Source organism: Strix uralensis, chromosome 23, assembly GCF_047716275.1.
Source record: "Strix uralensis isolate ZFMK-TIS-50842 chromosome 23, bStrUra1, whole genome shotgun sequence".
In the NCBI taxonomy this organism is placed as follows: Eukaryota; Metazoa; Chordata; class Aves; order Strigiformes; family Strigidae; genus Strix; species Strix uralensis.
This window is the reverse complement of record NC_133994.1, coordinates 3,814,337-3,829,469: the sequence shown is the minus strand read 5'-3', so window position 1 is coordinate 3,829,469 and position 15,133 is coordinate 3,814,337. Positions and strand designations below refer to the sequence as shown.

Here is a 15,133-nt window from a genome sequence, read left to right as displayed (position 1 = left end):
CCAGGCTCACAGCATGCACACATGGAGATGTGCGCACATGCTTCGCCTTCTGTGTCTACTAGTGATGCTCTTGTCCTCTCAAAAGGGCAACTTCCAGGTCGAAATCCCTCTGAAATGCAGGAAGAGAGGATGGTGGCTCAGAACTTGTCTGGTGCTGAGTCTGTGCTGGACGCCGCAGAAGGTGCCCCTAGGCCCAGACTGTGCCCGCTGTGCCTCCAACCCATTGCTAGAAGCTTCGGGCTTTTCACTGGCCTGAGGGACAAAAATATTGCTTGTATCCTTGCACTGCAGGCTGAGGTGGAGCAGAGCTTTTGGGTTCGCCTGGGGACCTTCTGCAGGCCACCGCAGGACCGGTGGCTAGTGGGTGACTGCACTGTGCAGGAAGCTGAGCTGGCAATTGTTTCATTAATATTTATTAAATAATTATTGGAGTCAGCACTTTAGCAGAAGGCACATTTTGAAAAGCATTAGCAAACTCTTAACAGCTGAGGCTGTGACCGCTTGTTAGGGAAACACATTAGCCCACGGAGACACGGTTCACGCCAGGCTTGGGCCTGGCTAATGCCTGCCTGATGAGGATGTAGTGCTGTTTAATGTGCCGTATAATTTAAAAAGCAGCAGCATTCAGAGAATGTCCAGAGATCTCCTGGCAGGGGGTGCACGGGACGGGCTGCAGGCCGAGGTGGGCAGTGGAAGAGCAGACGCGTGGCCTGTGCTGGCCAAGGGGGGGCCAGCAGAGCCGGGAGGAGCTGGTCAGAGGGATGCTAGGGAGGACATGAGCATTTCGCTTTTAGCAGTGCCCTGCCAGTGATGTTCAGTGACTGGACATTAGGAAAAAGTTTTTCACAGAAAGAGTGGTCAGAGTGTGGAATAGGCTGCCCAGGGAGGGGGTGGAGTCACCATCCCTGGGTGTGTTTAAGGGTCATTTAGATGAGATGTTGGGGGATGTGGTGTGGGGGAGAACTTTGTAGAGTAGGGCTGATGGTTGGACTCAATGATCCCGAGGGTCTTTTCCAACCGGAATGATTCTGTGATTCTGTTCCTGTGTCTCTGATGGAAGTCCTGTCCCCTGCCCTCCGCGCCATGGACACAGCTTCCCAGTTGACTGGGATTCAGCATCCCACCAGTTTCTGTCTCACCTGTGTCCCTGTGTTGGCAGCAGGCATACATCAGGAGGTAATTGCCACTTAACCAGCAGCTTGAGGTCCCCAGGGCAGATTTATCCGTGGCTGCCTGTTCTGGACATGCCGTTTCCCTGCCTCTGGCAGGCTGGGGATGTGCTCGTGCACCCTACTTGCTGCTCCCAAGGTCTCCCTTTCTCACCAGCTCTGCTCCCTGTGGATAAAGGAAGCGTCTCTCTGTCTATCTTTGGATCATTTCCCTCCATCAAGTTCCTAATTAATGAATTAATAATAAACTTCTAATAGCTTCCTCCCCCTTTGATGTTAATGAGAGAGGAGTTCTTGATGACAGCAAAGCGAGCGGGTTAATCCCTGAAGGTTTAGTTCCCCCTCGTAGCTGGGGCAGAGGAGAAACGTCGACAGCAGCTGGTGAAACCTCCCCGTGCCCAGCGTGAGGCCACGTCCCTGCCCTGGCTGAGCACCTCGGTGGCTCGGCAGTCGGTCCCTCCGCCCTGATGTTCTCTCCTCAGCCCCACGTTCTCTCTCTCCGGCTCACAGGCACCTGCCAGTGCAACCCCTATGGCTCCTATGGGGGAGCCTGCGACCCCGCTACGGGACAGTGCTCCTGCAAGCCCGGCGTGGGGGGCCTGAAGTGCGACCGCTGCGAGCCCGGCTTCTGGAACTTCCGCGGCATCGTCACCGACAGCAAGAGCGGCTGCACGCGTGAGTGCGGGCAGGGCAGGGCCCTCCCCCCTCATCCCACACAGCTCTCTGCGGGCACAGGCACCGTGGGGTATCGTGGTATTTAAACCAACGAGCCCTACTGTTGGTGCTACTCTAAGTCCCCTCCAGCGGCTGTTTTTGCAAAGTTTGATGACTTGCTCCGTGCACAAGGGGCAGGGTGGCCTGAAGCTTGGCTGCGAGGTGGTGTCTCCTTTCGTGGGCCTGCTCCCTGGCCAAATGTTCTGCAGGGCTGCTTGAGCCCAGCGTGAGGTGTCCCTGCACGTGTCTGTGGAGCAGACGTGGGATCACAAGCCGGAGGACAGTGGTCAGATGGCAGAGGGTGGAGGCAGGTTCCTGCAGCTCGTTTGGGGTCACTCAGCATTACAGTCCTCCCCTGGACCCTCCTCGTCACTCTTCTCTTGGATTGCGGGGGGTCCTGGATGAGTCTGCTGTTGGCTCCACAAATCCACCAGCAAAACAGTGTCTTTTTTTCCCTTCTTGCTCAGCCTGTAACTGCGACCCGGTGGGCTCAGTGCGTGATGACTGTGAGCAGATGACTGGATTGTGCTCCTGCAAGACTGGTATCACTGGCATGAAATGCAACCAGTGCCCCAATGGCAGCAAGCTGGGCATGACTGGCTGTGAGAAAGGTGAGGGAGCCACGTACCAGAGGGGTTGTGTGGGGCACCGGGAAATGGGGGCTTGAGTACTGCTGCAGGGCAACACATAGGCCTGTGAAAGAAACGCTTCCCTCCCACCCTGTGTGCTTGTGCTTGGGGGAAAGGGACTCTGGGCTCCACTCCTGGCTGGGTTCCCGTTATCTGTGCACTCATGCACAGCCTGAGAGACTGTTTCTCTCTTTGGGGAAGGTCTGTCTTGTCCACTGGTCTGAACTGCGTTGGTGAGTGCCTGGGAGAGCTCAGACCCACTGGGAGGAGAGAGGGATTTTGATTCAGTACATGCTGGTTGATCATCTCCTCCCCCTTCTCTCCCTACCCCAGACCCATCAGCCCCAAAATCCTGCGAGGAAATGAGCTGCGAGTTTGGGGCCTCGTGCGTGGAAGTCAACGGCTTTGCCCACTGCGAGTGCCCATCCCCGCTCTGCTCAGAGGCCAACATGACCAAGGTTTGCAGGGGAGGAAGCCATGGGGGGTGTGTCGGGGACGTGTGGCTACCTCAGCTGCCTCGGGCCAGCGCGGGTAGCGCGGGAGTCTGATGTCTCTTTCCCCACCATGAGAAGCGAGTGGGCAGGTTCGGGCACTGTCTCTGGTGCGTGGGGAAGGGTGCCATGCGAGTCATAGATGTCTCCCAGCAGAGCTGGGTGCTCTGTGCCCCATCTGGCACCTCTGAGCTGCTCCACTCCTGGGCTTCCGCAGCCTGCCCCCGGGTCCGTCTGTGCAGGTCATCACCTCTTTGTGTCAGAGGGACTGCTTTTGGATTGGCTCTTAGGAAGTATTTCTTTGCAGAAGGGGTTGTTGGGCGTTGGAATGGGCTGCCCAGGGCAGGGGGGGAGTCCCCATCCCTGGAGGGGTTGAAGAGTCGGGTTGACCCAGCGCTGAGGGATCTGGTGGAGTTGGGAACGGTCAGTGTGAGGTTCATGGTTGGACTGGAGGATCTTCAGGGGCTTTTCCAACTGAGATGATTCTGGGATTCTGCAAAGTCTCTGCTCCCAGAATTTAGAGACTGGTTTATTTTGCCTGGGGCTTGGAGGGGGACAAAGGTGCAGCTCACATTTCCCCTCTGCTCCCAGGTGTGTGGCTCTGATGGTGTCACCTACGGGGACCAGTGCCAGCTGAAGACCATCGCCTGCCGGCAGGGCCAGGTCATCACAGTGAAGCATGTGGGGCAGTGCCACGGTGAGTGTCTGCTGCTCTCAGTGCTGGCCTGATGCTGGACCCGGGTCTGGCTGCCTCCTTCCTCTGCAGTTCCTCACTCAGAGGATGCATTGCCCAGGGCAGGCGCCTGAGGGTTTGCAACGTGCTTCCCAGCATCACGGCCAGCCTTTCCCAGACCTGTCTCTCCTTACCTACCCCGTCTCGCTGCTCCTTTCAGAGTCCATCACTCATACAAGCCACACCTCACCACCCACACCGCTGCCCACACTGCCTTTGGACAAGTTAATCCTTCCTCCACCACTGCGGCTCACCACCCGGGCTCCAGAACCCACCGAGCTGGCTACCAGCTCCCTGCTGTTGGAAGCCAAGCCTACGGAAAGAGGTCACCCTACAACAAGGCGCATCGCGACTGCCAGACCAGCCACTACACCGTGGATGACCCACGGGGTGTATAAGACCACCGTGCGCCCTCTCTCCACTGCACCAGTGGTCCTGGCCACCACCCAGCCTGCCTACGTTGAATCAGGCAGCGCTGAAGGCAGTGGAGACCAAGAGATGGGCAGCAGTGGAGACCAGGAATCTAGCGGGGCAGGCTCTGCCGGTGAGTGTGAGCACTTCTTGGGTTTGGCAGGTCGGTTGTGGGCTCAACCATCCCCTGTCTCTCACGACGAAATGAAGCTGTGTCTCAGCCTTGTTCTCTGCCACAGAGGTGAGGTCTTACCTCCTGCTGGTGAATGCTCCTCTTAATGCTCCGCAGGGGAAGAGGAGGTGGAGGAAAGCCAAGTAACTTCCACCCCAGCCATCGAGAGGGCCACGTGTTACAACACCCCGCTGGGATGCTGCTCCGATGGCAAGACGGCGGCTGCTGATGCGGAAGGCACCAACTGTCCGGGTGCGTTTGTCCTCGGGGTTGGGCTCTGGGCTCCCTTTTGGTGGTCAGGAGACAAACTGAGCTCTTGGAGGGTGCAGGAGAGGGAGAGATGCCACTGAGAGCAGCACGGTGCTGCGCTGGCCCGGCTGGCAGTGAGCACGGTTCCTCTGTCCAGTCTGGGGGCTGACGTGTCCCTGAGGGGACGTTCATGGGGACGTGCTGAGCCACGGTAGCTACCAGACGTTGTGCCCACCTGCAGCCCCCTGCAGCCAGCCCCAGGGCTCGGGTGGGTGCTGCTGTTCACACGGGGAGCCAGGGCACTCAGCAGTTTTCTCCGCTTAGGTGACCACTTTCTTCCTTCACTGCTACAGCCTTAAAACTTTGACCAGTGTTTTGCCCAGGCTTCTGCAGAGCTCACGACTGGCCCTAGGAGGGGTGAGGGAATTTCTTGGATTCCCACTTTATCTACGCTGATGGCTGTAAGAGGACCTGGGCTGACCAGGACCAGTTGGGTGCCAGGGCAGCTGGGGAGAACCCCCTGTCCCTGCTGGGCTTCCGGGGGAGTCTGAGCTTCTCGACTCACACGGTGGCTCCCAGTGATGCGTGTTGCTCTCATGTCCTAGGTGGGATCTGTCTTGCCTACTTCCAGTCCCTTTCACACTGTCCACGTTGAGGAAATGCAGAGCCACATGTGCTCTGTCAAGAGTATTGGTTGCCCTGACATACGTCCCTATTTCCCTAAAAATTGTTGCTCTGGGGCTGTCTCCCAGATGTTTCCTTACTGCTCACTGAGGTCCTTCTTAGCTGTCCCTGTTCCTTGGGGTTTCCAGCAGGACAGCCCCTTTTCCTCTGGACACCACGTTCCCCTTTTAACCCATGAAAGGACACTGCTGGCCACCTCCCGTGTGGTTACCCGCAGCGGGGATCTTTCGATAGCTGCCTCTGCATTCCCACAGCTCCCCCAGAAGGGAACCACACCTTGGGTTCCTGCTGCAGTTTCGCTCTGGTTTTGCAAGACTGGCCACAGCCTGGTAGCAGCCAGGTTCTCTGCTTCCCTCTCCCAGCACAGGTCTTCTCCTTGCCCAGAGTCCACATTTTGCCCTCCTCTGCCCCCCGTTTGCATGCACGTGTCTGATCCTGCCGTGTTGACTATGTGCTGCTCTGGCTAACGTCTTTCTCTTGTTACTCAGCCGGTGCAGGGGGGCTGCTATCCGGGCCGGAGCTCAGAGGAAACCGTATGGTAAAAGCTACCATCTCCAGCCTGGTCTTTGCCATCTGCTCCAGCACCCTCTGATACTAATCCTCCATGGCGCTCTCCCAGACCCATCCAGACTAACCCCAACACTGGCACTACCCGCACACTGCCATCACCCTTTCCCCCCAGGGACTCGAATGCTCCTCGCGGCTCTCAGCCACACGCCTCTCTCCTGCCCACGAGCCGACTAAAGGCATTTGTCTTGTTTCCCCTCCCTCCCGTAGCTACCAAAGTCTTCCAAGGAGTCCTCATCTTGGAGGAGGTGGAAGGCCAGGAGCTGTTCTACACACCTGAGATGGCTGACCCCAAGTCAGAGCTCTTTGGGGAGACGGCCAGGAGCATTGAGAGCGCGGTGAGTTCTTTGCGCTTGATCTGGGGTCTGGCTCGGGCTTTTTGGCAAAAAAAGAGAGGACCCTGCCCACCTCTGTCTTCTCATTCGCGATGGCATCTGGGCAGCCCGTGGCCTGTCATTGCTGTCTGTCAAATGGGAGCGCAGAGACCTCTCTGCACCGTGTGTCAAGAGCCTCGGAGGAGCATTGCTTTTTGTTGGGGTTTTTTTGAGCTGGGCTTAACCTACAAAAGTTAGGAGTGAGCACGGCTTAACGCCAGGGCCAGTGCTTTTATGGGGTGGGCACTTCGGAGTGTAAGGAGATGATGCACCAGATCTGACTGAGAGGTACCCTCTGAATTTGTCCAGTCACTCATCTACATGTGTTATTAGCCTCTACCACATGCTGTGTCAGCGGGTTCCATCCTTTGTTATGTGCTGGCTCAAAAATTACCCTTTTTCAGCTTGATCTTGGTGGTGGGGCTGTTCAGACAAGAGATATTCTGCCTTAACACCCTGGATTTCCCAAAGTGCCCTTATCTCCATGAAAAGCCCTTAGACAAAAACATGTCCAAAACCCCTCTGCCCCTCCAGTTTAGCTACACAACTTGGGAAGCTGCTTGTGTAAATCCAGTTTCCCACCTTTAAGGAGAACCCCCCTGCCCTGCCAGCTCCTGGAGCAGGCGGGCTTTGCGTGGCAATGTGTACATGTGGGTATGCCAAGGCAGCGCTGGGTGGGGTGGCAACATTATACTGTAGCCTGCAGTGTGGCACAGCAAATACAAAGCATCTTTGCAAGGAGATTAACATATTTAGAGCTGGTTCCAAGCTGCACTTAGAAGTTGGCAAGCCCTTTAGTACAGGCATATAAGCAGATGTGTGCCTGGCATATGGACCATATGGTTCATGCAGTTCTGTATCACAATAGCAATATTTCCCAATACAACAGTGGCTTCTATCTGAGGATGCAAACATGCACACAAAAGATTCATTCACTGGTTCATCTGTTCTCTTCCCCTGAATTTGCTGGTTTCTGGTTTCCCAGGCTGGAGGAAGTGGGGGCATGGCACAGGCCCTCTGTCCCTGAGGCCGTCTGGGGCTGGGCTGAGTGTTCCTGCCACAGCCCTGTGCTGCAGAGACCTGTTACAGAATCACAGAATCATCTCGTTTGGAAAAGACCTTGAAGCTCCTCCAGTCCAACCATGAACCTCATACTGACCGTTCCCAACTCCACCAGATCCCTCAGCGCTGGGTCAACCCGACTCTTCAACCCCTCCAGGGATGGGGACTCCCCCCCTGCCCTGGGCAGCCCATTCCAACGCCCAACAACCCCTTCTGCAAAGAAATACTTCCTAAGAGCCAGTCTGACCCTGCCCTGGCGCAGCTTGAGGCCATTCCCTCTTGTCCTGGCACTTGTTCCTTGGGTCAAGAGACTCATCCCCCCTCTCTGCACCCTCCTTTCAGGGAGTTGTAGAGGGCCATGAGTTCTCCCCTCAGCCTCCTCTTCTCCAGACTAAACCCCCCCAGTTCCCTCAGCCGCTCCCCATCAGACCTGTGCTCCAGACCCTGCACCAGCTTCGTTGCCCTCCTCTGGACACACTCAAATAACACGCTGTTGTCCCTGCGCAATCTACTTGCAAACTCCCGTGATGGGCTCCTTTACCTCTCTGAGATCACTGTGCCTGGATTTATAAGGGGAGACTATACCACAGCACCATTAGTTAATTACTTTTTTCTGCCTTTGCCTTGAAGCTGAGGGAAGGAAGCAGTGGCCACTTAGCTGTGACAACTGCTGGTCCAGCCCAAGGCTGGACAGATAGCTAGCAGGGGTATTAAAGCCCTGACTTGCTGTAAGCCTTGGACTGTCACTGTCTCCTTCATGGGACTTCAGACAAATCCTGCAGTGTCTGAGACCAAGTTTTAAAAGGCAGTCAGGTACTTAAAGATGCAGAATGGTGCCTTACGGGATTTTCCAAAGTGCCTAAGCAGGTTTACACAGCTTTAGAAGAGATCAGTAAGACTTAGATGCAACACGATAGAAAATCCCTGTATGAACTGCAAGGTGTCTCTGGTCTGGCCCTGCTCCGCTCTTCTTCATGGGTACGATGGGAATAGATCACTTTCTCCACACTATTCCTGGACCCTGTTCTTACCTTGAGGTCATAAAGAATAGGGATCATCTGAAATTATCACCCTGCACAACAGAGCGCTGTTCTCTGCACGTGTCAGTGGGATGTCTTGCGAAGGTTTGCATGCAAACCCCTGTGGGTTGAAACCCAGGAGACTCACCAAGACTCAAGCTCTTTTATGGAAGGGACCTATGTCCTAGGATCTCCCCATTAACCAGTTTGTTTATCTTTTCACCTTCACCTCCGACCAACTAGCTGGATGAGCTTTTCCGCAATTCTGACGTTAAGAAGGATTTCAAGAGCATCCGTGTCCGAGACCTGGGGCAGAGCAGCGCTGTCCGTGTCATTGTGGAGTCCCACTTTGACCCAGGTAAGAGCCTTCCTGGTGCTCGTTCACTGGGGCATCACCATCCGCCTGAGGAAGGAACAGGCTCTCCCAGTGGGGCTGCCGGCCTGAGACACGCGTGTGTGGCAAGGAGCATGAAAGAACCTGATTAAAATTTGCTGGGGCTGTCTTCTGTCCAGCAAAATCAACAGATGCTGGGAGGAGGTGCAGCTAAGCTGCTGCCTGGAAGGCTGGAAACATTTTCCTAGGGAAAGGAATGATGTGGATGCATTGTGGGGAGGTCATGAGAGGGAAACTGCTAGGTGGGCCTGCATCGTCACTCTTGCCTTTCTCCTTTCTCCTCCTGGCTGTGATCAGCCACTTCCTACACGGCAGCTGATGTCCAAGGGGCCCTGCTGAAGCAGATTAAAGCTTCCAAGAAGAAAACCATCCTGGTGAAGAAGCCCCAGCAGGAACACGTTAAATTCATGGACTTTGGTGAGCCCTTCCTGTCTGCGGTCAGTCCCCCGCTCTTGGTTTAGGCTTTCGAACGGGCAGGCTGGCTCTTCTGGTCTTGCCAGGGACTTTCATCTGTAGCAGTAACCTGTCAAAAGCTTCCTCCCCTTCAGAGCCAGGTCTCACGGGTTAGTCCATGTTCTCAACTCAGGAAGGGCATAAAGGGGGTAAAATTGCTCCCTTCTTCCACAGTACATGACAAGCGGCAGCGCTGCGATATGACACTGCCCACAGTCCTGGAAACTGAGCCCGTCCTGGTGCTCCTGAGGGAGTGGCCAGTCTAACCCGTGTGATTTCATGCTGATAAACCTGAAACACTGATTTTCCAGGAGAAAAGGCGCATGGCCACCTCTGCACCGGGCACGCAGCTCTGCCTGGGAGCGTGTCTACCCCCACGCCAGGGTGGAGGGAAGGGCGGGCAGCACTGTGGGGCTGTTGGACTTATAAACCAGGAGCTCTGGGGCCTGGAGAGTGGAGGGGAGCGGGCTCCTGGGCTTTGGGGCGTGTGGTAGCCTGGGAGAGCCACCCATCCAAGCCTCTCTGCTGCCATCCCACCCCAAAAACTCGAGCGAGTGCTTTTTTTTTTTTTTTTTATTTCCCAGAGAGGATTGCACAGCACCAGCCTCCACTCGCATTTTCTATGTTTCAGACTGGATCCCCAGGCTCTTCACCACCACTGTGACCACAACCACGGCCACCACCATGGCCCCCGCCACCACCCGCAGGTACACCACAGCTGCCGCCACCACCACAGCCCATGTCCTGCGCCTGGACGCCGCGGGCCGACCCAGCGCCAAGACGGCAGGAGCTGTGAGCACCAAGAGACCCACGTCCACCCTCCCTGCCACCACGCGGCGGAAGCCCACGCGCCAGCCCCCCGCCACGAAAAAACCTTCGCGGCCCTGTGACTCTCACCCCTGCCTGCATGGTGGCACCTGCGAGGACGATGGGAAGGAGTTCACCTGCAGCTGCCCGGCAGGCAAAGGGGGAGCCGTCTGTGAGAAACGTACGTGCTTCTGAGCTCTGTCCGTCCGTGGTGAGGGGGAGACGGGGGGGGGACATGTGCAAACCCAGCCCCAAAACTAGCGCTGGCACTGCATGCGCACCAGGCAGGGGTCAATTGAACCAGCTTTCTTAACTCTGCCAAGAACAGGTTGTAGGAGGCAAGCACAGCAAGGCTGCGGAGTAAGAAAGTGCCAGGAGCAATTTCTTCCTGGCTCCACTTCTGATATACCAGTGCCCCGAAGCGTGGGGATTGTGACCTTCTGCTTTTTTATCTCAGCTCACGGCACTGTTGCTCGCAGCTCCTGCGGCTAGTGACTGCTAGTTAGTGTAGCAGAGAGACAGGTACTAGCTGTCCTCTCGAACACCAGGAGATGTGTGCTGATAATTCAGGCTCTTATTTTCTGGCGCTCAGAGCTGCTTAGCAAACAGCTGCAGCCTGGCAGCGTGCTTAACCAGAGCTGCTGTTATTTACTGTGAGCTCCCACTGCCAGTTTGGTGTCACGCTGGGGGCTCTGCATGGTTGTGAGTGCTTGTTCCTGAAAAGCTTTGTCCCTAAAGCTATAAGCTGGAGCGCTCAAAGCTGCTACTGGATGTGTGTGTCCAGCCCTGTTAATTTTAATAGGGCTTGGCCTTCCAGGTCCCTTGGAAAGTCTCAGCTGCAATAAATAGAAGCCTGGAGTGATGAATGAAAATCTGTCATGTGGGATTCTGGGAGGACAGATAAAAATTATGTAAGGAGCAGGGAAATTGAGTTATGAGGAACTGTGTGTGCAGCAGAGCTCAGCTGACGGCACAGGGGATGTGGTAGCTGGGCATGGAAAGGACCAACAGCACTGGTCTTTACTGGGGGGAGCTGACTGGGAGCTAAAGACTGGGGGAGCGATACCACAGATCTCTGAAGCCTGGGAGCAATTTTTGGGGGGCATGCCATCACGAGAGGAGTTGGTTGCCACCAGCATGAGTGTCTGGGAGGAGGTGATGGGATAATTGCACAGGCGCATGGGCCCAGAGGAGAGAGCAAGCTTCTTTCTGCCATTTCACAAGAGCTCGCTGTTTGTACAGGTAGGAAAATGTTCACAGGCTCATGTCTGTTCCCTCCTCTACTTCATCCCCTCTTCCTTTCTCTCCTGCTGCTCCCTGGCCCTGGCTCTTGCAGCTATCAGGTACTTCATCCCCAGCTTTGGTGGCAAGTCCTACCTGGCCTTCAAGATGATGAAGGCATACCACACCGTGCGCATCGCCATGGAGTTCAGGACTGTGGAGCTCAGCGGGCTGCTGCTCTACAACGGGCAGAACCGCGGCAAAGACTTCATTTCCCTGGCACTGGTTGGCGGCTTTGTGGAGCTCAGGTGGGTGCCCTTCCCCTCAGCCCTGTGTGGTGTGGAGGAGGTGGAGCAGCCGCTCTCGCCAGAACGGTCCTTGCAGAACGCCAGGAGGATGCTGGGCTTGAATTTGCAGGCTAAGAAACAGTAGCATCAGTTGAACAAGAAGAGGAGGAGCGTTTTTTCCAATGTAATGGGAATACTAAGGGTACTCATTCCCCGTGGCACTTTTCAACAAAGTCAATTCACTTATTTCAGTTTGAATTTTGAAAAGCTGAAAGGCGTGGGAGGTTGATTTTTTAAGCAAGTGAGAGGTCATCTTTTGGCGCTGTCTTATTCTGCTGGAAAAAGAAATGCAGGAGGAAAAAGAAAGGGAGAAAGGCCCCAGAAATCTGAGCTGAAATGACTTTTCTAGTTCTGAAAGCCAAAGGCACAGTTTAGGGATGAGATGAGGTGGAGAGCAGACCTCTGGAGGCTGCAACGTCCAGACAGGTTCTCAGGCAGTCGGTCCCAACACTCAGCAGGGGATGGCTGCGTGCTCCGACTGCAGCTTGGTCCAGAGGAAGGGGAGCTCCCGAGTGCCCCCAGCTTCTCCCTGGGGTGCAGCAGCCCCCGTGCCGTGGCACAGATGCAACTTTTCTGCAGGGTGGCACAGACGCAGCCCTCCCCCTCTTCTGCTCCAGGTTTAACACTGGCTCCGGCACGGGCATCATCACCAGCAAGGTCCGCGTTGAGCCTGGCAAGTGGCACCAGTTAGTGGTGAACCGCAACCGCCGCAGCGGCTTGTTGTCTGTCGACGGGGAGCCCCACGTCAGCGGGGAGAGCCCGACAGGCACCGACGGCCTCAACCTTGACACAGACCTGTTCATCGGGGGAGCGCCGGAGGACCAGATGGCTGTGTGAGTGAGGGCGCTCGATGTCACAGCGTCTGCTGCTGCGGGTGGAGCATCCGCGGTGGCTGCAGCCACCTCCTAGCAAGTTCTTGTGGAGTGGGGCTTCTCCAGGCCTGGAGGGGCCTTTTAATGTCGTTCTGGAGAGCACAGCATGACCCAGGTGCTTGGAGGGTCTCCGCATTTTAGTCCTCAGGGACAAAACCCCTACCCGCTTTGTCCTCTGTCCCCTCAGGGTGGCCGATCGCACGGCGGCTACAACCGGCCTGAAGGGCTGCATCCGCCTCCTGGACGTGAACAACCAGATGTACGACCTGCGGGAGAAAGGCAGTGATGTGCTGTATGGCAGCGGGGTGGGCGAGTGTGGCAACGACCCCTGTCACCCCAACCCCTGCCACCATGGTGGCATCTGCCACGTCAAGGAGGCAGAGATGTTCCACTGCGAGTGTCTCTACACCTACACTGGTACGGGGCTGCAGGCAGGGCATGGCTGAGGCTCTGGATCCCACTGGGTGGTCCTGAGGGGATCCCAGAGCCTCTGGGGCTCATGGTACGAGCTGCAACGGGGAGGGATGTGGTGTGGAGTGTCAGCAGGGGGTTAGAGGGAGAAGTGCAGGATGGAGCCGCATCCAGTGAAGTCAATAAATTTAGAATGTATTCATACGCACAGAAGACAAGGGCCAGGATCTGTTGTCATGCACAAAAAAATCTCCTCTTGCATTTTAGGGGTGTAGTCTGGCGAGGGTATCATCTGCCGTTTGCGGGGTCTGATGCGGGGAGCTTCTTGGGTCATGGGAACCCAACCTGAGACAGGAGAAAAAGGCTGTCAGGGAATCAGGAGACATCAGAGGCATTTGTCTCTGGCCAAACCGTGCCTGCTGGCTGTTGGTTTGAGATGCTGACGTGACAGGCTGCCTTTTCTGCTGCAGGCCCGACGTGTGCTGACGAGAGGAATCCCTGCGACCCTACGCCCTGCCACGTCTCTGCCACCTGCCTGGTGCTGCCGGAGGGAGGTGCCTTGTGCGCCTGTCCCATGGGCCGGGAAGGAGACTTCTGCGAGCTAGGTGGGACGGGAGCTGGCAGAGGAGCGGGTCTGGGGAAGGGGGTGGAACTGAAGGTGGTCATTTCCCCAGCCTGGGTGGCCAGGAGGCCTTGCCTGCTGTGGCTCTGGGGCACTGGCTGAAGCTGCTCTGCCTCCTCTTCCTCACCATTCCCTCGTTTGTGCCCAGTGACAGAGCAGGACCACACCATGCCCTTCCTCCCGGAGTTCAATGGCTTCTCCTACCTGGAGCTGAATGGGCTGCAGACCTTCGTTCCTGACCTGCAGTAAGTGCCAGGGACCGGGAGAGGGGCAGGCGAGCGCATCGCTTGCGTGGCCGATTCGGGGGAGAGAGCTCACGCTCTGAGCCTTGCCCATCACACACTGGCTCTCCCCAGAGATCTTCCCTTCTGCCTGCTGGAGGTTTTGTCCACAGGGACTGGCATCACTAGAATCCCTGCAGCCAGACCGAGCCAGCCCCATGCCCTGGGCGCTTGGCGTTGCAACAGGCTGGGTAAAAGAATAGGCAGTGCGGAGCAGCATCCTGAACGTGGGAGATGCATCTCTGACCTGGCAAGGTGCCTTCCAGGGGTGGCATCTCTCGGCCATACCTGTATTCCAGGGGCTCAGCACATGAGGGTGGAGGAAGAGAGTGTGTGGGCAGCTGGATTGGAGGGTATCCGTAATCCTTCTCTCCTCAGGGACAAAATGTCCATAGAAGTTGTGTTCCTGGCCAAGAACCCCAACGGCATGATCTTCTACAACGGCCAGAAGACAGATGGCAAAGGGGACTTTGTCTCTCTGGCCTTACACGATGGCTACCTGGAGTACAGATACGACCTGGGCAAAGGGGCAGCTGTGCTCAGGTAGAGCGGGCTGGGGAGCTGCTCGTCAGGGTGGTGGTGACGACAGAGGTATGAGGGACAGCGGTGGCTTTTGGCGTCCAGCACTGGCTTTGAGCTCCCCTTCCCAGAAAACCCTCAGGAAGCGGGGAAGAGCAGGCTCTATACTGGCCTTGGCTGTTTGTAGTAATGGCTCTTGGTCGGCTGTTCCTCTGTGGGACAGGGCAGGGCTGGGCCTGCCCCCGGCTAATGTCTGTGGCTGCGTGGCCAGCAGGGACTGGGAAGGGATCTTACGCCTGTACTCAGCACTGGTGAAGCCGCCCCTCAATGACTGGGTTCAGTTTTGGGCCCCTCACTCCAAAAAGGCCATTGAATGACTCGAGCGTGTCCAGAGAAGGGCAACGGAGCTGGTGCAGGGTCTGGAGCACAGGTCTGATGGGGAGCGGCTGAGGGAACTGGGGGGGTTTAGTCTGGAGAAGAGGAGGCTGAGGGGAGAACTCATGGCCCTCTACAACTCCCTGAAAGGAGGGTGCAGAGAGGGGGGGATGAGTCTCTTGAGCCAAGGAACAAGTGCCAGGACAAGAGGGAATGGCCTCAAGCTGCGCCAGGGCAGGGTCAGACTGGCTCTTAGGAAGGATTTCTTTGCAGAAGGGGTTGTTGGGCGTTGGAATGGGCTGCCCAGGGCAGGGGGGGAGTCCCCATCCCTGGAGGGGTTGAAGAGTCGGGTTGACCCAGCGCTGAGGGATCTGGTGGAGTTGGGAACGGTCAGTGTGAGGTTCATGGTTGGACTGGAGGAGCTTCAAGGTCTTTTCCAACTGAGATGATTCTGGGATTCTGCGAGCTGGGACCCAAGCTGCAGTGGCCCAGGCAGCCCAGGCTGGTCAGGGGAGGTTTACAGCTCTGTGTTTGCAGGTGGTGACGGCCAAGCTCTC

At 56.6% G+C, this 15,133-nt stretch overlaps 1 protein-coding gene across 6 annotated transcripts in view; it reads left to right on the top strand.

The window, feature by feature from the left end:
- The window catches only part of AGRN (agrin), a 125,927-nt gene that overhangs the window by 96,133 nt on the left and 14,661 nt on the right, over nt 1-15,133 (top strand). For 5 of the 6 annotated variants that reach the window (XM_074892794.1, XM_074892790.1, XM_074892789.1 and 2 more), the window contains 16 exons: nt 1,680-1,844; nt 2,351-2,494; nt 2,846-2,970; nt 3,595-3,700; nt 3,897-4,280; nt 4,437-4,571; nt 6,030-6,157; nt 8,518-8,632; nt 8,966-9,085; nt 9,753-10,109; nt 11,265-11,457; nt 12,114-12,329; nt 12,556-12,785; nt 13,250-13,384; nt 13,550-13,646; nt 14,061-14,225. In XM_074892794.1, coding sequence (XP_074748895.1) covers nt 1,680-1,844; nt 2,351-2,494; nt 2,846-2,970; nt 3,595-3,700; nt 3,897-4,280; nt 4,437-4,571; nt 6,030-6,157; nt 8,518-8,632; nt 8,966-9,085; nt 9,753-10,109; nt 11,265-11,457; nt 12,114-12,329; nt 12,556-12,785; nt 13,250-13,384; nt 13,550-13,646; nt 14,061-14,225 — 2,815 coding nt within the window. The remainder of the gene's footprint in view (nt 1-1,679; nt 1,845-2,350; nt 2,495-2,845; nt 2,971-3,594; nt 3,701-3,896; nt 4,281-4,436; nt 4,572-6,029; nt 6,158-8,517; nt 8,633-8,965; nt 9,086-9,752; nt 10,110-11,264; nt 11,458-12,113; nt 12,330-12,555; nt 12,786-13,249; nt 13,385-13,549; nt 13,647-14,060; nt 14,226-15,133) is intronic. The other variant, XM_074892791.1, reaches the window with a different exon arrangement.